Source organism: Tachypleus tridentatus, chromosome 6, assembly GCF_004210375.1.
Source record: "Tachypleus tridentatus isolate NWPU-2018 chromosome 6, ASM421037v1, whole genome shotgun sequence".
In the NCBI taxonomy this organism is placed as follows: domain Eukaryota; kingdom Metazoa; phylum Arthropoda; class Merostomata; order Xiphosura; family Limulidae; genus Tachypleus; species Tachypleus tridentatus.
Window position 1 is genome coordinate 3,872,180 of NC_134830.1, and position 24,845 is coordinate 3,897,024.

Below are 24,845 nucleotides of genomic sequence, written 5' to 3' on the forward strand. Positions count from 1 at the left end.
TCCATTCTATAACTTTAAGGAAGACCGTATACTAAAACCTGAAGATCTATGTGTCATTGTATGAAGAACTCCCATCATTCTATAACTTTAAGGAAGACCATATACTAAAACCTAAAGAGCTATGTGTCATTGTTTGAAGAACTCCCATCATTGGTGCACTTCACAACTTTTCCTTTGTAAGTTCTCAGTCAATGCTTGGCTGAGGTACTACTAATGTCATAAGTGTAGGATAACAAATATTCTCAGGGAATCCAGCACTTCGAAGGCTAATCAGCACCTGAAGTAGGGTAATAAGTTACTTGTGTAAATGTATTGCACAAATTCAGCTTTCATTAGTTGCTATGATCATCATTGTAGGATACTCACTACTAAACAATGGTACACGGTTTTAACACTGTCTTACCTGACAGCTTCAACCAGTGAAAATCATCTAAATGTGGCTTTTTCAGGCTTTATCAGCTAGTTATTAGTGCTGTTGGTCAGAGATAGGGCTTTAATCTACTGTTTTAAGTGCGCCAGACATCATACAGTCATTGCTGTTTTAGGATGATCAGTGTCAGGAACCTTTGCAGCACCAATTAAAGTTACTTATTTCCTCAGATATGACTGTTCCTCTGGTGGCAAAATCTCCCACTTGAGTGAAAGAACATCTACTTAAAGGATATGTCAGCTCTTCAGTAACGGCATTTCTTTAAACTCTTTCAACTCAAAAGATTAACAAAGAACCAACATACTTATCATAATTATTATCAAAAACAGAAAATTCTACAAAAATCTTGTGGCCATAATATAAAACTTATATTTCCTATCAATACTATGGTATTTTTAGGTGACACCGATTTTTTTGTCAGAGTATTAAATAAGTGAACTTTATAATGGAAAGATCGATTAGGAAAGCTGTGAAATAAATAACAATGTAGCTTATGACTGAGTTTTAAGCTAAGAAAACAAAGAGATTGAACACGTGATTTGAAACGTAAAATAGTCAAACACACACACACTGTATATGTTTACAGACACACTGTTACTTCCTACCGAATCTGTGAATAAATAAACATTTGTTGTCTCGAAATACAATTTTCTGCTGACCACGCCACGTTAAAAAGTAATGTGTCAATCCAACACTTTTTGCTTAATAGTAACATTGGATTTACACGTGGTAATTAGTGTTAACCACGCCACTGATCATTCTCATACAACATAATTAAAGTTTTAACTACTGGATATGATTTACTTGGCTAGTGAGGGACCTTAATTTCGTTAACTTACTTGTAGAATATGTTAAATTGCAGCAATACATTCCCATTTTCAGACCAGGTATTATCTACAAAATAATAACAAAGGAACAAAAACAACTCAGTGATGTCGAGAAAACCCACTTGTAGAGAAAAATATTTATTTAAAAACGGCTCGTTTAGGTTGAGAAAATTTTTTTCGTGGAGGAGCAAACAACGTTTCGACCTTCTTCGGTCATCGTCAGGTTGTTTGTTTTCTTATAGTAAAGCCACATTAGGCTATCTGCCGAGCCCACCGAGGGGAATCGAACCCTGATTTTAGCGTTGTAAATCCGGAGACTTACCGCTGTACCAGCGTAGGGCAGGTTAACAACGAAAGAAAGAGGCAACTGACCGGAAGCTGACCACATGTTTAAAAGTGGTTGTGTAACTGACTGTCGGAATGTAAAAAACGGTGTTAGATGTTTGAATATATAATTTTATATTATTTATTTTATTATATTATTTTTTAATACATGTACAAAGGTGTTCCTTTGTATTGCTTTATTTTGGGCTTAAGTTGTTGTATAAGTAAGGGTTCTTTAATTTTGGGTTTTGTTTGTTTCTTTATTTAGTATTTGAGTGTTTTCTATGGTTATGTTGTGTTTGTATTCCCAAGTTCGGAACAGGTATTATCTACAAAAGAATAACAAAGGAACACAAACAACTCAATGTTGTTCTGGATCAGCGTTCATTAAAAAAACACAAATTGCATAGAATTAAGCTGACTTAAAATTTATTATTTTTACATTAATCTAAACACTCGACTCGTAATCCGAGATTAGAGGGTTCGAATCCCCGTCATACCAAACATATTCGCTCTTTCAGCCGTGGGGGTGTTTAAATGTGACGGTCAATCACGCTATTTGACGATAAAAGACTAACCAAAGAGTGGCAGTGGGTGGTAATGACTAGCTGCCTTCCCTCTAGTCTCACACTGTAAAATTAGGGAAGGCTAGCGCAGATAGCTCTCGGGTAGCTTTGCGCTAATTCAAAACAAACCAGACCATACAGTGATCTAAAAAGGTGGATAATACCTGCATAATACACGACTACTTTTTAACAAAGTTTACTCTTTGTATAATTTTCAAGCTTATATTATTTATAAGTTATCTTCCTTAGTATTAAAACTACCATTTCACACAAAGATATTTTTATTTCAATTATATATTATATTCAGAATTCTTCTATTTATGAAATACTGTTAGCTGAATGTTATTATTTTAAGTTAATTAGATTAAATATACTAGCGTTCTAAATCAACATACATTTTCGTTTGTCCGTTTTTTCCGTGAATAATTTGTTTTTTGTTGTTTTTTTGCATTTATTTTAAAAGTTTGATCTTATTTATTGAATTTATTGGTCTTTGTTTTATTTCGACAGCAAAATCAAATTAATGTGTATCATAGTTTTATCTACATTTTCTTAAGGTTATTAAATGAGTCAAGTAAAAACACAGGTTTAGTTTATTGTAAAAAACTGTTTAATAGATATCCACTGATGGAAATGTTTCTCCAGTGTTTAAAATCACTATAATTTGGAACTGCAATACAATACTAATCACATTATAAACGTTTTTTTTTTATCCTTTATTTAAGTGGAATGCTCCTTTTCATATGCCACATACGTGTGTGTATTTCTTTTAGCAAATCCACAAAGGCTATCTGCTCAGCCCACCGAGGGGAATCGAACCCCTGATTGTAGCGTTGTAAATCCGGAGACATACCGCTGTACTAGCGTGGGGCATGCCACATAAAGACTAATTTATTCTGCAAAAGTACGCTTAAGATCTATTTATACATTGTTTCTGGGGGTGAGTAGAATGCCTCATTTCGCAAAGCATAACTGCTATTCTTATAACTAATGTTATTTGGTAGCATAATCAGAGTGGCGATACAGTTTCCAATAAGAATAGTGTAAAACAACATTTCATATTTTTGTACCTGAGACAGCACGATGAACTCTGGTATTGATGGGAGAGCCTCGCTGGCAATGATACAACAAATTAGGCTTTTGAACTGTTTTCTGAAGGTTATATCAAAAAACGACCTCAAATTGTTTCCTCTTTAATCCAACTATTTATAACAAATTACAAAATATGTCACGAGGTGCTTTAAGTTTCTTATGCATTGAATTTCAACTAACAGTTTTAAATATGCAAACACATTACACATTAGTCTTACTATTTAAAGTTTGGCAGCGTGATTAGGGGTGGTCTTGTGGTTAGGATGTGTTATTGTTAATCGATTTCAGTTGAGGTCACATTATAATAATAAATACGCTACATGGCCAAAAGTATGTGGACACCTGACCATCACACCCATATGTGTTTCTTGGACACCTCATTCCAAAACCATGGGCATTAATATGGAGTTGGTTCCCCTTTGCTGCTATAACAGCCTTCTGGGAAGACTTTTCACTAGATGTTGGGACATGGTTTCGGGGATTCGCTACTATTCAGCCACAAGAATGTCAGCGACATCGTGCACAGATGTCGGGCGAGAAGACCTGCCTCGCAGTCGGCGTTCCAGTTCATCTCAAAGGTGTTTGATGAAGTTGAGATTAGGGCTCTGTGCAGGCCAGTCACGTTCTTCCACACCAGTCTCGGCAATCCATGTCTTTACGGACTTTGCTTTGTGCACAAGGGCATTGTCATGCTGAAACAAAAAAGGGCATTTCCCAAACTGTTGCCACAAGCTAGAAAAACACAATTCCCTGGAATGTCATTGCATGCTGTAGAATTAAGATTTCCCTTCCCCGAAACTAAAGAGTCTAGCCCAAACAATGAACACAGCCCCAGACCATTATTCCTCCTCCACAAAACTTTACAGTTGGCACTATGCATTGAGACAGTCAGCGTTCTGCTAGCATCCGCCAAACCCAGAATTTTCCATCAGAATAACAGATAACGAAGCGTGATTCATCATTCCAGATAACGCGTTTCCACTGCTCCAGAGTCCAATGGCGGTGTGCTTTACACCACTCCAGCCAACATTTGATGATCTTGTGTGTGGCTGTTCGACCATGTGAAACCCATTTCATGAAGCTCCTGACGAACAGTTCTTGTGCTGACGTTGCTCTCAGAGGATGTTTGGAACTCGGTAGTGAGTACTGCAACTGTAAACAGACGATTATTACGCTCTACGCGCTTCTGCACTCGGCGGTTCCGTTCTGTGAGTTTGTGTGGCCTACCGCTTCGTGGCTGAGCTGCTGTTGCTCCTAAACGTTTCCACTTTACAATAACAGCACTTACAGTTGACCGGGGCAGCTCTAGCAGGACAGAAATTTGAACTGATTTTGGGAAGGTGGCGTCCTACGACAGTGCCAGTATGATGAATTCTACTGCCAGTGTTTGTCTATAGAGATTTCATGGTTGTATGCTTGAGATTATGTATTTCTTAACAATGGGAATGGCTGAAATAGCCGAATCCACTAATTAGAAAGGGTGTCCACATACTTTTGGCCATTTAGTGTATCAAGAACTGGGTAAAGCTCTTGACTACTTTATCTGACCATATTTTATTTCTCGTCAAAATACAAAGTAACATTAGAAACGGCTAAACTTGCATATTAGGGATTCCTGTTTTGTTACTCTACCCCATTTGCCCATAAGATGCCGTTTATTTGGAAAACTCCAGTTCATCCGCTTTATAATTAAGCCTAATTGAGCAAAAAATGAAATTTATACATCCTGATAGAAATTAGAAGAAAGAGACAAGCAGTGGAATTTTACTTTGTATTAAAATCAACCTTGTAAAAAATATTTTCATAAACTTAAAATAAGACAAAATATTTATGATGTGGTATTTTCAGGTAAAACTCATTTTCCAATAATAACAAATAGGTACTGCACTAACAACAACACATTCAGTAAAGAAAGAGGGCCTGTTGTGTATTTGGCAGACAACTATCAATAAATAAACAAACCTTCTTATTTTAATGAGAAATATAATGTTTAGTGCGCATATTTTTGCACACGGAATCACAGACGATCCTACTGAAGTAAGTTTAGATCCACAGTTTTCTTTTCCTCAGGATTATCCTCTGTGAACAGTCACTCCACGAGTTTGCATCTTTCCTAAACTTGAGCTGCAGTGAATGATGAACTCCTGCTCAAAGTGACTCTTTCCTAAACTTGAGCTGCAGTGAATGATTAACTCCTGCTCAAACTGAATCTTTCCTAAACTTGAGCTGCAGTGAATGATGAACTCCTGCTCAAAGTGAATCTTTCCTAAACTTGAGCTGCAGTGAATGATCAACTCCTGCTCAAAGTGAATCTTTCCTAAACTTGAGCTGCAGTGAATGATGAACTCCTGCTCAAAGTGAATCTTTCCTAAACTTGAGCTGCAGTGAATGATAAACTCATGATCATAGTGAATCTTTCCTAAACTTGAGCTGCAGTGAATGATGAACTCCTGCTCAAAGTGATTCTTTCCTAAACTTGAGCTGCAGTGAATGATCATAGTGAATCTTTCCTAACCCTGCTCAAAGTGAATCTTTCCTAAACTTGAGCTGCAGTGAATGATAAACTCCTGCTCAAAGTGAATCTTTCCTGAACTTGAGTTGCAATGAATGATGAACTCCTGCTCAAAGTGAATCTTTCCTAAACTTGAGCTGCAGTGAATGATGAACTCCTGCTCAAAGTGACTCTTTCCTAAACTTGAGCTGCAGTGAATGATTAACTCCTGCTCAAAGTGAATCTTTCCTAAACTTGAGTTGCAGTGAATGATTAACTCCTGCTCAAACTGAATCTTTCCTAAACTTGAGCTGCAGTGAATGATGAACTCCTGCTCAAAGTGAATCTTTCCTAAACTTGAGCTGCAGTGAATGATCAACTCCTGCTCAAAGTGAATCTTTCCTAAACTTGAGCTGCAGTGAATGATGAACTCCTGCTCAAAGTGAATCTTTCCTAAACTTGAGCTGCAGTGAATGATAAACTCATGATCATAGTGAATCTTTCCTAAACTTGAGCTGCAGTGAATGATGAACTCCTGCTCAAAGTGATTCTTTCCTAAACTTGAGCTGCAGTGAATGATTAACTCCTGCTCAAAGTGAATCTTTCCTAAACTTGAGCTGCAGTGAATGATAAACTCCTGCTCAAAGTGAATCTTTCCTGAACTTGAGTTGCAATGAATGATGAACTCCTGCTCAAAGTGAATCTTTCCTAAACTTGAGCTGCAGTGAATGATGAACTCCTGCTCAAAGTGACTCTTTCCTAAACTTGAGCTGCAGTGAATGATTAACTCCTGCTCAAAGTGAATCTTTCCTAAACTTGAGCTGCAGTGAATGATAAACTCCTGCTCAAAGTGAATCTTTCCTAAACTTGAGCTGCAGTGAATGATGAACTTCTGCTCAAAGTGAATTTTCCTAAACTTGAGTTGCAGTGAATGATGAACTCCTGCTCAAAGTGAATCTTTCCTAAACTTGAGTTGCAGTGAATGATAAACTCCTGCTCAAAGTGAATCTTTCCTAAACTTGAGCTGCAGTGAATGATAAACTCCTGCTCATAGTGAATCTTTCCTAAACCTGAGTTGCAGTGAATGATAAACTCCTGCTCAAAGTGAATCTTTCCTAAACTTGAGCTGCAGTTAAGGATGAACTCCTGTTCAAAGTGAATCTTTCCTAAACTTGAGCTGCAGTGAATGATAAACTCATGCTCAAAGTGAATCTTTCCTAAACTTGAGCTGCAGTGAATGATAAACTCATGATCATAGTGAATCTTTCCTAAACTTGAGCTGCAGTGAATGATGAACTCCTGCTCAAAGTGATTCTTTCCTAAACTTGAGCTGCAGTGAATGAACTCCTGCTCAAAGTGAATCTTTCCTAAACTTGAGCTGCAGTGAATGATGAACTCCTGCTCAAAGTGAATCTTTTCTAAACTTGAGCTGCAGTGAATGATGAACTCCTGCTCAAAGTGAATCTTTCCTAAACTTGAGCTGCAAAGTGAACTCCTGCTCAAAGTGAATCTTTCTAAACTTGAGCTGCAGTGAATGATGAACTCCTGCTCAAAGTGAATCTTTCCTAAACCTGAGTTGCAAATGATAAACTCCTGCTCAAAGTGAATCTTTCTAAACTTGAGCTGCAGTGAATGTGAACTCCTGCTCAAAGTGAATCTTTCCTAAACCTGCAGTGAATGTGAACTCCTGCTCTCTTCCTAAACTTGAGCTGCAGTGAATGATGAACTCCTGCTCAAAGTGAATTTTTTCTAAACTTGAGCTGCAGTGAATGATGAACTCCTGCTCAAAGTGAATCTTTCCTAAACCTGAGTTGCAGTGAATGATGAACTCCTGCTCAAAGTGAATCTTTCCTAAACTTGAGCTGCAGTGAATGATGAACTCCTGCTCAAAGTGAATCTTTCCTAAACCTGAGTTGCAGTGAATGATGAACTCCTGCTCAAAGTGAATCTTTCCTAAACTTGAGCTGCAGTGAATGATAAACTCCTGTTCAAAGTGAATATTTCCTAAACTTGAGTTGCAGTGAATAATAAACTCCTGCTCAAAGTGAATCTTTCCTAAACTTGAGCTGCAGTAAATGATGAACTCCTGTTCAAACTGAATCTTTCCTAAACTTGAGCTGCAGTAAATGATGAACTCCTGTTCAAAGCCATTCTGGAAATTTTGTTGACAAAATTCTTCCATTTTTTTTTCTCGTCCCGGAAACAGTACTAATCCACGTAATGAATATATAAACTTGTACAAATAATTAAGTGGGAGCTTTGCATTTGCCATCTGGTGAATAAAGAAGACACTATAAAAATTCGACTATAGACGCAAATGGCACAAAGCAGTATAGTCGAATTTGGCACCTAAAGAGTTAGCTAAGCTATAATGGTCAAACATATACACAGTCTGTTCATTTCTTAGCTGGGAGACACAGAATATTTACATAGCTCTGTAAATACAGAAACATTAGCGCAGATATACAAGTTTGGCTCCTTTGACATAACTGTTTAATTTATGTAATAGCCGAGCTCGAGGTTTGCCTGTTTATTGTTGGCTTTCTAACTATAGTAAAAAACACGTTGTCAAGCGTTATCCAGTGGTTGGCTTGAATACTAAATGTTTATGCAATCGAGTTTTTACAAAACGTGTTTTCGGCTATGGGTTAAATTATATCTTTTAAATTTATATTATACGTGTGTACACCTATTTGGCTTAAACGGCTAACGAAGAATATAATATATCAACCATTTTCTGTTCATGCTAAGTCTAAGTTAATCATTCAAACTCCCAAATATACTCTTGAAAACAAGAAACGCAAAAGGGATATTTTTGTTATTTTAAAGAGAAATATATGTAATAACGTTACAAGCTCAGAGTATGTGATGTTACACGTGTTAAGACACTGATTGTCAGACCAAAATGGCAATAAAAGTTGTGCACTTTGAATACGGAGGAAAACATCGGATTTTTCGCCAAAACGCATGCGTGTCCAATAAATTTGTTTGAGAGATCTGCATGTTCTGCAAGTGCAAAATCCCCATAAAAGTGACGGGTTCTCGGTTTTCATAGCTCAGTGTTAAGCCACCGACACGCAATACAGTTACGCCAAGACTGACTGAAGCACAACGCAAGAACGCCATTGGTCGCTTGGAAGCAGGCGAATCTCGATCAGATGTTGCCAGAGCTGTGAATGTCCACCCAAGCACCATCACAAGGCTATGGAATCGTCACCAACAACATGGATCAACTCGTGACCATCCACGATCTGGCAGACCTCGTGTGACCACGCCCGCACAAGATCGCAACATCCGGTTACGTCACCTTCGGGATAGGACCACCACTGCGACGTCTACTGCCTCAACCATACCAGGGCTGCGTAGGATTTCCGATCAGACCGTACGCAACCGTCTACGAGATTCGTAGGCCCCATGTGCAACCCATCATGGTGAACGTCAACGACGTTTTTCAACATGACAACGCTTGTCCTCACACAGCCCGACTCATCACTGTCTTCTTGAGACACCACAACATCAATGTTCTTCCCTGGCCCTCCAGATCACCAAATTTAAACCCCATCGAACATCTTTGGGACGAGTTGGACCAACGTCTGCGATGGCAACAACCTCAACCGCAGACTCTACCTCAGCTTGCAGCAACTTTGTAGGCTGAGTGGACAGCCATTCCACAGGATGTGATTCGTCATCTCATCGCTTCCATGGGCAGGAGATACCAAGCAGTTATTGATGCTCACGGGGGCACATTCGTTATTGACGGTAAACTTCAACTAGTGAGCGTGCACTTCACCTTTGCAGACTTTGAATGTTCAGCAGTGAATGTGCAAAGTTTCACACATGTCATACAGAACTACCCGGAATAAACTTGTTAACAATTTGTTTCATATTTTGCCTTTTGCGTTTCTTTTTTGAAGAGTATATATATTTGCGAAATGTTAAACAAGTAGGTATATATCACAAAAATCGACTAACCTAAATATATTTTTAATTACTGATTCAGTCGCTAGATGCCACATTAAATCAGAATAAATTGCACTATATTTTACTGTTTGGTTTGTTCTTTGATAATAATTTCTTGGAGTGTACAGCATTTCAATCTCTTTACTGAGGCCTAGGGTAGCCAAGAGAACTAACCGTTATCACCTTCACACAAATACAGTCGAGATAACTAAAACCTCATACAACTTTTAGTCTGTTGAGAATGTCATTATCTAGTTTTTATAACGTAGACATTTAATGGTATTATTTTTTGTCAAAGGTTTGTTTAAATGTTATTTCACTGTTATTCAGTTGAACTATTCAAATGTCCAGGTTCATTAAAATCTTAAGACATTATTCGCTTCAACAAGATAGTGATATGTAACGTATGGACTCGAAAGTAGGTGAATTAGAAACTTTTAGGTGCTATGACAAGACTTGAAAACGTAACCAATAGTAAATTAGTCAGCGCCAGGAGAAATAATTATAATAAAACATGAAAATAATTGTGTTAAATTTAAAGATTGGGAACTGAATAGTCGACTCATTTACCACGTTTGGTTTAATTACTTTGATCAGAAATTTCATTCAGAGATATCCCTAATTTTCAAGGACAGAAGGCAGTAAACAACAGTCAACACTTATACAACTGAATAACGGGATTCGACCGTCACCATGGGCCCAAAGTTCGAAACATACTTTAGTGTTCTTGATCCACGATCTGCGAAAACTTTACCTTCATAACTGGAAAACGCTAACCACTAAACTATGCTCAGTCAAATTTAGTAAAGGAACACTAAATAGTTGTTAATTTATGGGAATCTATTACATAACCAAAGCCTTTAAGTTGTGCATATTTGCCTTAATACATATACAGGTCTAAACTAAGGAAAAAAGAATTGGTGGCTAAATATCCTGTGTCTGTTTGTTTGTTTTGAATTTCGCGCAAAGCTACTCGAGGGCTATCTGTGCTAGCTGACCCTAATTAGGAGTGTAAGACTAGAGAGAAGGCAGCTAGTCATCACCACCCACCGCTAACTCTTGGACTAATCTTTTTCCAACGAATAGTAGGATTGCGGTCATTATAACGCCCCCACGGCTGAAAGGGGCGAGCATGTTTGGCGCTACGGGGAATCCTGTGTCATCTGTACTTAGTATATCTTTAACCTTAACCGGTGTATGTGACAGAAAGACTGCCATACATCTGTCGTCGAGAAGCTGGTAAGACTCCAAGAAATTATCAGATAATGTGTACCTGTACATCTATCAACGTGGTATCGATTTTATTTTTCCTTTAAATAATAATAACACTTGCTATTGTCTGATTTAGATCTTCTAAGGTCAAACTCCATAAACATGCAAAGGGTACATTTATGTTTAAAACTGTTTTTTGAAACTTTAATTTGAATGTTTAATTTTTTATTGTCTACACCTTTCCGATTTACATAGTACATATACGATACGTATTAATAAAATATTCAAATGGCCTCCGATATTTTCACAGGGTAGGCCCACTAAACCTCATTGGATAACACAATCAACAACATTCCTGGAGTCCTCCACTTATAAATTATATGTCTGTCAGTATATATTTAAATTCTTCTGTGTGTATAAAACCAATCATGACATTAATTTACTATAAGTATGCTCTTCAAACAAATTTATTGAAGATCAGTAGATAATGAATGGAATTTGTGCTCTTCACAAAAAACAATGAAGCATCAGCTATTACTACTACTTTACATAACTAATGAGGTACGTACACCATGACACTTAACATCAGTGTGGATTTCAGATTCACATAACTAATGAGGTACGTACACCATGACACTTAACATCAGTGTGGATTTCAGATTCACATAACTAATGAGGTACGTACACCATGACACTTAACATCAGTGTGGATTTCAGATTCACATAACTAACGAGGTGCGTACACCATGACACTTAACATCAGTGTGGATTTCAGATTCACATAACTAATGAGTACACCATGCGTACACCATGACACTTAACATCAGTGTGGATTTCAGATTCACATAACTAATGAGGTGCGTACACCATGACACTTAACATCAGTGTGGATTTCAGATTCACATAACTAATGAGGTGCGTACACCATGACACTTAACATCAGTGTGGATTTCAGATTCACATAACTAATGAGGTGCGCATACACCATGACACTTAACATCAGTGTGGATTTCAGATTCACATAACTAATGAGGTGCGTATACCATGACACTTAACATCAGTGTGGATTTCAGATTCACATAACTAATGAGGTGCGTACACCATGACACTTAACATCAGTGTGGATTTCAGATTCACATAACTAATGAGGTGCGTACACCATGACACTTAACATCAGTGTGGATTTCAGATTCACATAACGAATGAGGTACGTACACCATGACACTTAACATCAGTGTGGATTTCAGATTCACATAACTAATGAGTGTGCGTACACCATGACACTTAACATCAGTGTGGATTTCAGATTCACATAACTAATGAGGTGCGTACACCATGACACTTAACATCAGTGTGGATTTCAGAAAATTAAAAGAATATTAATTCTCCAAGATTTAAATTGTATTTTATTATCATTACATTACTGCCAAATAAATCATCTCATATCGACCACTTGAAAACAGTGAAATGTATTTTATTATATCTACATTACTGAAAAATAAATCATCTCAGACGACCACTTGAAAACAGTGAAATGTATTTTATTATATGTACATTACTGACAAATAAATCATCTCGTATCGACCACTTGAAAACAGTGAAATGTTTTGTTCTTCAATCAATTCAGGACAAAAACAAAAACTATACTCAATGTTAAATTTTATCAGCAAAAATTCTGCATTGAAAACCCACCACAACAAAGATTTGTTTTCAGTATATTAATGAAATACTGACTACAGAATTTTACTTTCACTATAACATTCCTGTAACCCATACAAACACAGTTTAAATTAGAAAAGTGTTTTCATGTTAAAAATGAAAGTTTTTTATACCATCAACCTGCTAGGTTTAGGATGCCATTACATTCATTACATTGTCAGTTACGTTTTGGAAAGTGCATAGATTATTACAATAGATCACAGCTTTTTATATCTCTCTATATATAATATATATTTTTATATATATTATATAATTATAATAAAACATGAAAATAATTGTGTTAAATTTAAAGATTGGGAACTGAATAGTGGACTCATTTACCACTAGTAAATGTATATATACATCCAGAGTAAAGAAAATTCCTCGATATTAAAATATATTTTTATTATTTCATATTTTCATCAGTAGAATGTAAATTGTGCACAAACAGAACTTCTGGTGTATATAAACGAAATTATTTAGAAATGTAATTGGAAAAACAAATAAATATAGGTTAGACTAAAGACTAGACATTTATGGTGAATGTAAACTACAACTGTTTATATCATTGTATGACTTTCAGTCTTTTAATCTAGATTAACAATCGGACTTCAGTCTTTATGATTCAATTGAACTAATACCTCAGTTTGAAGCGTGTCTTTTGGTAAGAATATACAACCATGTCTGAAGACATCACGTTTCTCATGTGAAAAAATACAGAAGCAATAAGAAGTATGAAAGTGAATTATGTCACAAACGTTGCCTGAGTGACCTTCGTGAAGAAGGACAATAAAAATAAACAAGTTTCATCTAAAGTAAGGACTGTAAACCCATAACTAGAATATTCAAAAATCTAGTGTTAACATTAGGCGTTTGCTACATATTTAAAAGGTAAATTACTACTTGTAATTAGTGTCACGTGGCCAAAACAATGATACTTATAATTAGTGTCAAGTGGCCAAAACAATGACACTTATAATTAGTGTCACATGGCCAAAACAATGATACTTATAATTAGTGTCAAGTGGCCAAAACAATGACACTTATAATTAGTGTCACATGGCCAAAACAATGATACTTATAATTAGTGTCAAGTGGCCAAAACAATGACACTTATAATTAGTGTCAAGTGGCCAAAACAATGATACTTATAATTAGTGTCACATGGCCAAAACAATGACACTTATAATTAGTGTCAAGTGGCCAAAACAATGATACTTATAATCAGTGTCACATGGCCAAAACAATGACACTTATAATTAGTGTCACATGGCCAAAACAATGACCATATAATTATTGTTTTCTTTTCAGTGAGTTACAAATTTCTTCATATTTTGAGACTTTAAAACATCATTATTAGTTTTGTTTTTATGTTCTTAACATAATGCCAAATTTAAGAAAGTCTTATCACCAAGACAATAGCATGTACTGAACAGTAGTTTCCAACCTTGGTCAACGGGGACATTTCAGCTGACAAGCAAGACAGTTAAATGAATATGTTTTAAAAGCACAGCTAGCTACTGATGAATGTTTTTTTTACACTGTAGCTTTAAAATTATTAAAACATTAATTACTACTGTATGAGTTAGTGTGGCAACAGAAACCACTGCCCTCACACACTGTTCTGCTTTGTACATAATAACAGCTACTACAGTACACATACAAGGAAACAAAACTTGGATTAACTTCCTATATAAAGTATCAGTTTACATAGGACTTTTATCTTCAGATTATGTAATAATAAACTGAAATAAAACAACAAAAATTGTTTGATGAATAACCTCAGTAAACACATTTCATATGAACACTGTTCACAACCACAGTATGTTATTATATGCACACATATTGATGTGTATTAAAAGATTGATAGATTATTGTGATGAAATGAAGAAAACAGTTCACTTGTAATATAGTAATAAAATTCACGTGGATTAGAAACTTACAGAACACGCACATCTTTTTAAAATAACATCATAAATAAAACACAAAATTGTATATTTTAATAACACCCCACAACACTGCTTCATCACACCAAGTCGTGGAGTTAAAATGATATGCTGAGGACGACAACAGTTATATTGTACAACAGATTTTCTCAAGAATGTGTTCAAAAGGGACAATAAAAAACAAACTCTGACGGTGTGAATCACGTTAATCTTCTCCGGTGTGCAGGAAACGTCCAATGTCTTCAATCTTTGTCAAGTTTTCACTCTTCACTTTGTCTTTGCACATGGGACAACATTCTTCAGTATCTAATAGTCTGGTGGAGTAAATTATACTAGGATATGTTTCTTAATTCATTACTTACCTAATAATGCACCAAACTTAAGTCAATATCATTTAATAACAAAATACCACTATAAAAATCTGTATGATCATTGTTTTCACACTTCTGAGACTGTTAATAGCCTCCTAATGTATATAATATATTTACACACAACTCTCCTGTGACTGCTGATACCCTCCTATTTCATATAATATTTTCACACACAACCTTCTCTTGACTGCTGTTACCCACCTAGTTCATATAATATATTTATATACAGTGATGTCGAGAAAACCCACTTGTAGAGAAATATATATGTAAAAACGGCTTGTTTTTGTTGAGAAAATATTTTACATAGAAGAGCGAACAACGTTTCGACCTTCTTTGGTCATTGTCAGGTTCACAAAGAAAGAGGTAACTGACCGGAAGCTGACCACATGTTTGAAAGGGGTTGTGCAACTGAGTGTCGGAACGTAAAGGGCGGTGTTAGATGTTTGAATATATAATTTTGTCTTATTATATTAATATAGGTATAAAGGCGTTCCTTTATATTGGTTTATTTTGGGTTTAAGTTGTTGTATAAGTAAGGCTTCTTTAATTTTGCGTTTGTTTCTATATTTAGTATTTGAATGTTTTCTATTGTTGCGTTGTGTTTATTTGACTTGCAGTGTTCAAAAACGTGTGAAGGTGACTTTTTATGTTCTTTGAATCATGTTTCCATTTTTCTACTTGTTTCTCCAATATAGAAGTCGTGGCAGTTATCACATTGTATTTTATAAATAATGTTGGTGTGGTGTTTGTCAGTGTAGTTTTTACATAGTATATACCTCAGTTTTGTGCCTGGTTTTTGAATAAATTTGGTATGAACTGGAATGTCATATTTTTTTACTAGTTTTTGCCAAATGTTGGTTATTTGTCTGCTGATGTCAGGAATATATGGTATACAGCAGTATATGGTTTTGTGATTTTTTTTATTTGTGAGATATATTTACTTTTGTTGGTTGATTTTGCTTTATGTTTAGGTGTGTGCGTATAATGTTTTCTACGGTTTGTGGAGGAAACTTATTGATGTTGATGAAGTATTGTTTTATTTTGTCTAATTCATCGTTAATTTTATCTGGTGAGCATAGTTTTATGGCTGTGTTTATTTGGTTTCTTAGTATGCTGAGTTTTTGTTTTGTTTCATGTGCTGAGTCCCAAGGAATGTATAGTCCAGTACGGGTGATTTTTCGGTGGATTTCTCTATTGAATTGTATGTCGGTTCTTGTAATTTTGAGGTTAAGAAATGATATTTGATTGCTATTATCCTGTTCACATGTGAAGTTAATGTTGGGATGTATAGAGTTAATGTGATTGAAAAAATTAAGTGTGTGTTCTGTAGATGTGAATCCCGCAACCGTGTCATCTACATATCTGTACCAGTATAGTGGTGGATGTAATGCTGTGTTAATTGCTTTGTTCTCAACTTACTTCTGCTAATTGGATGAAAATTAGGTTTTCACCTGTGTGTTGTGTTGTTTGTAGTATTTTCCAAATTGGCTGAGGGAAATTGAATTAAAGCTGGTATAAACGTAGACTATAACTTAACTTAGAAGTAATTAATTTTAGAGGGTCAATCACAGAAAGGTACAGAAAAAGACCAGAATCACTTAGTTAACATGGGAACCAGTTCTTCACACTATTTTTGCTCTGTACCTCAGTCAGAAATGATCAGAATTTGGTGGAACTTGGCCGACATATAAAGAATATTATTTCTAACTGTTCTACAACCTCCACAAAAAATAGTGAATGCTTGTAAATAAATTTATTTTTATAAAAATACAAGTTAAATATGCTATACATTATCTTATTAGTTTAGGTATTAACTGAATACAGTGTTTGAGTTGGTGAATTGATTTTGTTATAATTAACACTGATGGACTTATAAATAATGTTTACAGCAATTGGTCATCATCAAATAATTTATGTGAATCATGAGTACTGACCAACTTTCACAAGACATACTTACTTAACAAATTCTGAGTATAATCCAGGAAACTGACACTGTGGACAGGCTGTCAAATCCTCTTTCAGAATATGTCGACCCTGAATAAAAGCAAGGTTTAAAAATTTATTGATATACCAGTTTTATCTATTGATATACCAGTTTTATCTATTGATATACCAGTTTTATCTATTGATATTCCAGTTTTATCTATTGATATACCAGTTTTATCTATTGATATTCCAGTTTTATCTATTGATATTCCAGTTTTATCTATTGATATACCAGTTTTATCTATTGATATTCCAGTTTTATCTATTGATATACCAGTTTTATCTATTGATATTCCAGTTTTATCTATTGATATACCAGTTTTATCTATTGATATACCAGTTTTATCTATTGATATTCCAGTTTTATCTATTGATATACCAGTTTTATCTACTGATATTCCAGTTTTATCTATTGATATACTAGTTTTACACCCACAAGTCAGAATGTTGTAAAAATCAAATAGCTTACTAATATTCAGTATGAACATGCTACATTAAACAACCAAATCGTAAGTGAAACACTTCTTATGTTTGATTACACAGGGTGGGTCAAAATTATAATTCCTAAAAGTTAGGATATGTTATTGTTGTTTATAAGATATGTTTTACATAATTAAATTATCAATTATACACAAGTCAATAATGGACTTACGTCGAATTTTATTTTCATATAAAACAACTTAATTTCTACTCACAAACTAAAAATACAACCTCTTACAAACAAGTGTAATTTGCCAAAATTGAGTTTAAAGTTTGTCAATTACCCCAAGTTCACTAATAAAGCACTTACCAAACACTTTACAACCGATAGAGCAGTACTTACCAAACACTTTACAACCTGTAGAGCAGAACTTAAACAATTTTTAACCTTTAGAGTAGAACTTACCAAACAATTTTCAACCTTTAGAGCAGAACTTACCAAACAATTTTGAACCTTTAGAGCAGAACTTACCAAACAATTTTGAACCTTTAGAGCAGAACTTACCAAACAATTTTCAACCTTTAGAGCAGAACTTACCAAACAATTTTGTACCTTTAGAGCAGAACTTACCAAACAATTTAACCTATAGAGCAGAAACTACCAAAGAATTTTGAACCTTTAGACCAGAACTTACCAAACAATTTCACCTTTAGAGCAGTACTTACCAAACAATTTCTATGAAGTGTGATATTTTATATTAAAAATACAAATACACTGTTACCCTGTGGAGAACAGTAAAAATAATCATGGTAAGTGTGTTATTTTATGGCAAGTGATACAAGTAAAGTTTACTGGCATTTCAGTAAGACAACAAGTGCAAACTTACAACAACCATTTAAAAAAGAATGTTGTTATGACAGCCTGGACAAGTAAGGTGTGGTTCTTGTATTTCTAGTAGATAATAAGGGCAAATAGGTACACAGAAAAGAATGTTGTTATGACAGCCTGGACAAGTAAGGTGTGGTTCTTGTATTTCTGGTAGATAACAAGGGCAAATAGGTACACAGAAAAGAATGTTGTTATGACAGCCTGGACAAGTAAGGTGTGGTTCTTGTATTTCTGGTAGATAACAAGGGCAAATAGGTACACAGAAAAGAATGTTGTTATGACAGCCTGGACAAGTAAGGTGTGGTTCTTGTATTTCTGGTAGATAACAAGGGCAAATAGGTACACAGAAAAGAATGTTGTTATGACAGCCTGGACAAGTAAGGTGTGGTTCTTGTATTTCTGGTAGATAACAAGGGCAAATAGGTACACAGAAAAGAATGTTGTTATGACAGCCTGGACAAGTAAGGTGTGGTTCTTGTATTTCTGGTAGATAATAAGGGCAAATAGGTACACAGAAAGGAATGTTGTTATGACAGCCTGGACAAGTAAGGTGTGGTTCTTGTATTTCTGGTAGATAATAAGGGCAAATAGGTACACAGAAAGGAATGTTGTTTCGACAGCCTGGACAAGTAAAGTGTGGTTCTTGTATTTCTGGTAGATAATAAGGGCAAATAGGTACACAGAAAAGAATGTTGTTATGACAGCCTGGACAAGTAAGGTGTGGTTCTTGTATTTCTGGTAGATAATAAGGGCAAATAGGTACACAGAAAGGAATGTTGTTTTAACAGCCTGGACAAGTAAGGTGTGGTTCTTGTATTTCTGGTAGATTACAAGGGCAAATAGGTACACAGAAAGGAATGTTGTTATGACAGCCTGGACAAGTAAAGTGTGGTTCTTGTATTTCTGGTAGATAATAAGGGCAAATAGGTACACAGAAAAGAATGTTGTTATGACAGCCTGAACAAGTAAGGTGTGGTTCTTGTATTTCTGGTAGATAATAAGGGCAAATAGGTACACAGAAAAGAATGTTGTTATGACAGCCTGGACAAGTAAGGTGTGGTTCTTGTATTTCTGGTAGATAACAAGGGCAAATAGGTACACAGAAAAGAATGTTGTTATGACAGCCTGGACAAGTAAGGTGTGGTTCTTGTATTTCTGGTAGATAACAAGGGCAAATAGGTACACAGAAAAGAATGTTGTTATGACAGCCTGGACAAGTAAGGTGTGGTTCTTGTATTTCTGGTAGATAATAAGGGCAAATAGGTACACAGAAAGGAATGTTGTTATGACAGCCTGGACAAGTAAGGTGTGGTTCTTGTATTTCTGGTAGATAATAAGGGCAAATAGGTACACAGAAAGGAATGTTGTTTCGACAGCCTGGACAAGTAAAGTGTGGTTCTTGTATTTCTGGTAGATAATAAGGGCAAATAGGTACACAGAAAAGAATGTTGTTATGACAGCCTGGACAAGTAAGGTGTGGTTCTTGTATTTCTGGTAGATAATAAGGGCAAATAGGTACACAGAAAGGAATGTTGTTTTAACAGCCTGGACAAGTAAGGTGTGGTTCTTGTATTTCTGGTAGATTACAAGGGCAAATAGGTACACAGAAAAGAATGTTGTTATGACAGCCTGAACAAGTAAGGTGTGGTTCTTGTATTTCTGGTAGATAATAAGGGCAAATAGGTACACAGAAAAGAATGTTGTTATGACAGCCTGAACAAGTAAGGTGTGGTTCTTGTATTTCTGGTAGATAATAAGGGCAAATAGGTACACAGAAAGGAATGTTGTTTTAACAGCCTGGACAAGTAAGGTGTGGTTCTTGTATTTCTGGTAGATAATAAGGGCAAATAGGTACACAGAAAGGAATGTTGTTTTAACAGCCTGGACAAGTAAGGTGTGGTTCTTGTATTTCTGGTAGATTACAAGGGCAAATAGGTACACAGAAAAGAATGTTGTTATGACAGCCTGAACAAGTAAGGTGTGGTTCTTGTATTTCTGGTAGATAATAAGGGCAAATAGGTACACAGAAAGGAATGTTGTTATGACAGCCTGGACAAGTAAGGTGTGGTTCTTGTATTTCTGGTAGATAATAAGGGCAAATAGGTACACAGAAAAGAATATTGTTATGACAGCCTGAACAAGTAAGGTGTGGTTCTTGTATTTCTGGTAGATAATAAGGCAAATAGGTACACAGAAAGGAATGTTGTTTTGACAGCCTGAACAAGTAAGGTCTGGTTCTGGTTTTTGTGAAGTATAACAAAGACAAACTTACTGTAATCACACAGAAAGGAATGTTGTTACGACAGTCTGGACAGGTAAGCTCTGTTTCTGGTATTTGTGAAGTATAACAAAGACAAACTTACTGTAATCACACAGAAAGGAATGTTGTTTTGACAGTCTGGACAAGTAAGGTCTGTTTCTGGTATTTGTGAAGTATAACAAAGACAAACTTACTGTAATCACACAGAAAGGAATGTTGTTTTGACAGTCTGGACAAGTAAGGTCTGTTTCTGGTTTTTGTGAAGTATAACAAAGACAAACTTACTGTAATCACACAGAAAGGAATGTTGTTACGACACTCTGGACAGGTAAGCTCTGTTTCTGGTATTTGTGAAGTATAACAAAGACAAACTTACTGTAATCACACAGAAAGGAATGTTGTTACGACAGTCTGGACAGGTAAGCTCTGTTTCTGGTATTTCTGATCCACAATATGGACACGGACTGTTAGGTTCTTCTTCTTCTATTTTTTGGGGTTTTCTAAAATTCAGAAAATATCTTAATCATACTTGTTTCTTAACCAACAATCATGTCCAGATACTCACTTCTGTCCTGTGTATTCAGTTATAACCCTTCTTTGAACTATTTCAGAGTACACACAAAATATTGTCCAGTTATCTAACTGCTTAACTTAAGAGGTACACCCATCACTTGTTATTTCTTTTTACAAAACTGATGATTGTTCAACAAAATATAATTACTGGAAACAAAAAGATGTTAATTAACCACTTAACAGGATTCTATGTGTTTTTCTCAATGTAAAGAGGATTCTATGTGTTTTTCTCAATGTATTTTTATGAAAATAAATTAAAAGTGTGTGAACATTTATCATACTATATTAAAATATACAAATAATACCTCAGAATTATACAAATAATACCTCAGAATTATACAAATAATTTAAATGTGTCACATACCTTCGCCCTTTAAATACAGGAATACACATCTTACAATATCTTATAACATTTGAGAGCTAAATTCAGAATTTAATCAAAGAACTTATGACAATAAAATGTCGCCTCAGGGTGTAGTTTGTAATTATAATTATTATAGAAGTCTTTTATTTTAGAAGGAAATATCAAGCAGTATTTCAATCTTAACTTCTCCGTGTCACATGATGTGTCTATGTTTCAAATTCTCCTTATGTTTAGTTTTTATAGCTTCTTCACCACTTATGTAGACACAATCTATAAATAAGTCCAAGGTGAAAAAATGTACAGTTTGATTGTCTTGACTTCTGTGGTTCCAGAACCATCAGAAGATTTTCCCAATCTGCACTAGAAGTTCCATTCATCTATCGTTAACTTTCAAGGTAGTTTTGTTAACTTTCAAGGTAGTTTTCAAAACTATGTCATCTTATCTGTCATACACGATCATCACAACTAAAAATTTGTTTTCAAGTTAAAACTTGCAATGCTTGGTTTGACATTGTCAGCAACAGACAATAGTTTAGAGGTTTGATTGTATACAGTGATAAGAACAGATGACGCTCAGAACATTAAAATCTTTTAAACTCATTTAGAGCTTAATTAGAATGACAGTTTGATTTTGTACATTCCATTTTACTTAAATATGCATTATTTATATTTTATATGTTTACTGGTTTTGTGGGTGGGGTGGACATAAGTTACACAATGGACTATCCATTCTATACCTAACCACGGTCATCAAAACCTAGTTTCTAGCATTACAACATTCTATACCTAACCATGGTCATCAAAACCTAGTTTCTAGCATTACAACATTCTATACCTAACCATGGTCATCAAAACCTAGTTTCTAGCATTACAACATTCTATACCTAACCATGGTCATCAAAACCTAGTCTCTAGCATTACAACATTCTATACCTAACCATGGTCATCAAAACCTAGTTTCTAGCATTACAACATTCTATACCTAACCATGGTCATCAAAACCCAGTTTCTAGCATTAAAACATTCTATGCCTAACCATGGTCATCAAAACCCAGTTTCTAGCATTACAACATTCTATACCTAACCATGGTCATCAAAACCCAGTTTCTAGCATAACAACATTCTATACCTAACCATGGTAATCAAAACCTAGTTTCTAGCATTACAACATTCTATACCTAACCATGGTCATCAAAACCCAGTTTCTAGCATTACAACATTCTATACCTAACCATGGTCATCAAAACCTAGTTTCTAGCTTTACAACATTCTATACCTAACCATGGTAATCAAAACCTAGTTTCTAGCATAAAAAGTCTGCAGCCATACCATTTCAACACTAGGATAGGAAGATATGATAAAGCTTAGGTAACGATCATGTATAGAAACACAGCAAGGGGGTCTAGTGACATCTATTAATGTGTTCCCATGTGGCATGTTGTATAACACAGTTAAATGAACACTACATTATACAATTAAAAATAAATTATATATGTTAAGATAAACAGTCAATAGCTCAAAATGTGAGAAAAATTGAATACTGACAGAAAATGAAAGCATGCCCATTGTATTTTATAATTTTCAAAATTCCATTTCACTGTGTATTGATGAAACAGATACAGTTAGGGTTAGAGAAGAAAAAATATATGATTTGAAACTTCTAAAAGTAACTTAGGAGGTTCTACAGGGTAAGCAAACAAAATAAGTACCATCTAAAATAAAAGCATTTTTATTTTTAATGTAAAGAAATCATTTTGAAAGTAACATAAAATTTTATGATAAATTCTTTATTAGAAATTTTGATTTTTCATGTAGAACACACTAACAATGTTTACTAAAAGATAACATTCCCTGAATTCAGAGTTCTGGTATGTAAACAAATCATGAAAAATGATCAACTCAGAGAAAGAGATGTTCAACTATTTCTATACTGAAACACAAACTATGTAAACATACCTTACAATAGCTTCAACTCAGAGAAAGAGATGTTCAACTATTTCTATACTGAAACACAAACTATGTAGGCATACCTTACAATAGCTTCAACTCAGAGACAGAGATGTTCAACTATTTCTATACTGAAACACAAACTATGTAGGCATACCTTACAATAGCTTCAACTCAGAGAAAGAGATGTTCAACTATTTCTATACTGAAACACAAACTATGTAGGCATACCTTACAATAGCTTCAACTCAGAGAAAGAGATGTTCAACTATTTCTATACTGAAACACAAACTATGTAAACATACCTTACAATAGCTTCAACTCAGAGACAGAGATGTTCAACTATTTCTATACTGAAACACAAACTATGTAGGCATACCTTACAATAGCTTCAACTCAGAGAAAGAGATGTTCAACTATTTCTATACTGAAACACAAACTATGTAGGCATACCTTACAATAGCTTCAACTCAGAGAAAGAGATGTTCAACTATTTCTATACTGAAACACAAACTATGTAGGCATACCTTACAATAGCTTCAACTCAGAGAAAGAGATGTTCAACTATTTCTATACTGAAACACAAACTATGTAGGCATACCTTACAATAGCTTCAACTCAGAGAAAGAGATGTTCAACTATTTCTATACTGAAACACAAACTATGTAGGCATACCTTACAATAGCTTCAACTCAGAGAAAGAGATGTTCAACTATTTCTATACTGAAACACAAACTATGTAAACATACCTTACAATAGCTTCAACTCAGAGACAGAGATGTTCAACTATTTCTATACTGAAACACAAACTATGTAGGCATACCTTACAATAGCTTCAACTCAGAGACAGAGATGTTCAACTATTTCTATACTGAAACACAAACTATGTAAACATACCTTACAATAGCTTCAACTCAGAGACAGAGATTTCAACTATTTCTATACTGAAACACAAACTATGTAAACATACCTTACAATAGCTTCAACTCAGAGACAGAGATGTTCAACTATTTCTATACTGAAACACAAACTATGTAAACATACCTTACAATAGCTTCAACTCAGAGACAGAGATTTCAACTATTTCTATACTGAAACACAAACTATGTAGGCATACCTTACAATAGCTTCAACTCAGAGAAAGAGATGTTCAACTATTTCTATACTGAAACACAAACTATGTAAACATACCTTACAATAGCTTCAACTCAGAGACAGAGATGTTCAACTATTTCTATACTGAAACACAAACTATGTAGGCATACCTTACAATAGCTTCAACTCAGAGACAGAGATGTTCAACTATTTCTATACTGAAACACAAACTATGTAAACATACCTTACAATAGCTTCAACTCAGAGACAGAGATTTCAACTATTTCTATACTGAAACACAAACTATGTAAACATACCTTACAATAGCTTCAGCTCAGAGACAGAGATGTTCAACTATTTCTATACTGAAACACAAACTATGTAAACATACCTT

At 35.0% G+C, this 24,845-nt stretch overlaps 1 protein-coding gene across 1 annotated transcript in view; it reads right to left on the reverse strand.

Annotated features, from left to right (window-relative positions):
- Positions 1 to 12,422: 12,422 nt before the first annotated feature.
- The window catches only part of LOC143254576 (WD repeat-containing protein 19-like), a 48,297-nt gene continuing 35,874 nt past the window's right edge, over positions 12,423 to 24,845 (reverse strand). Inside the window, 3 exon segments of the mRNA XM_076509734.1 lie at positions 12,423 to 14,860; positions 16,875 to 16,951; positions 20,849 to 20,972. Coding sequence (XP_076365849.1) covers positions 14,752 to 14,860; positions 16,875 to 16,951; positions 20,849 to 20,972 — 310 coding nt within the window. The 3' untranslated portion in view covers positions 12,423 to 14,751.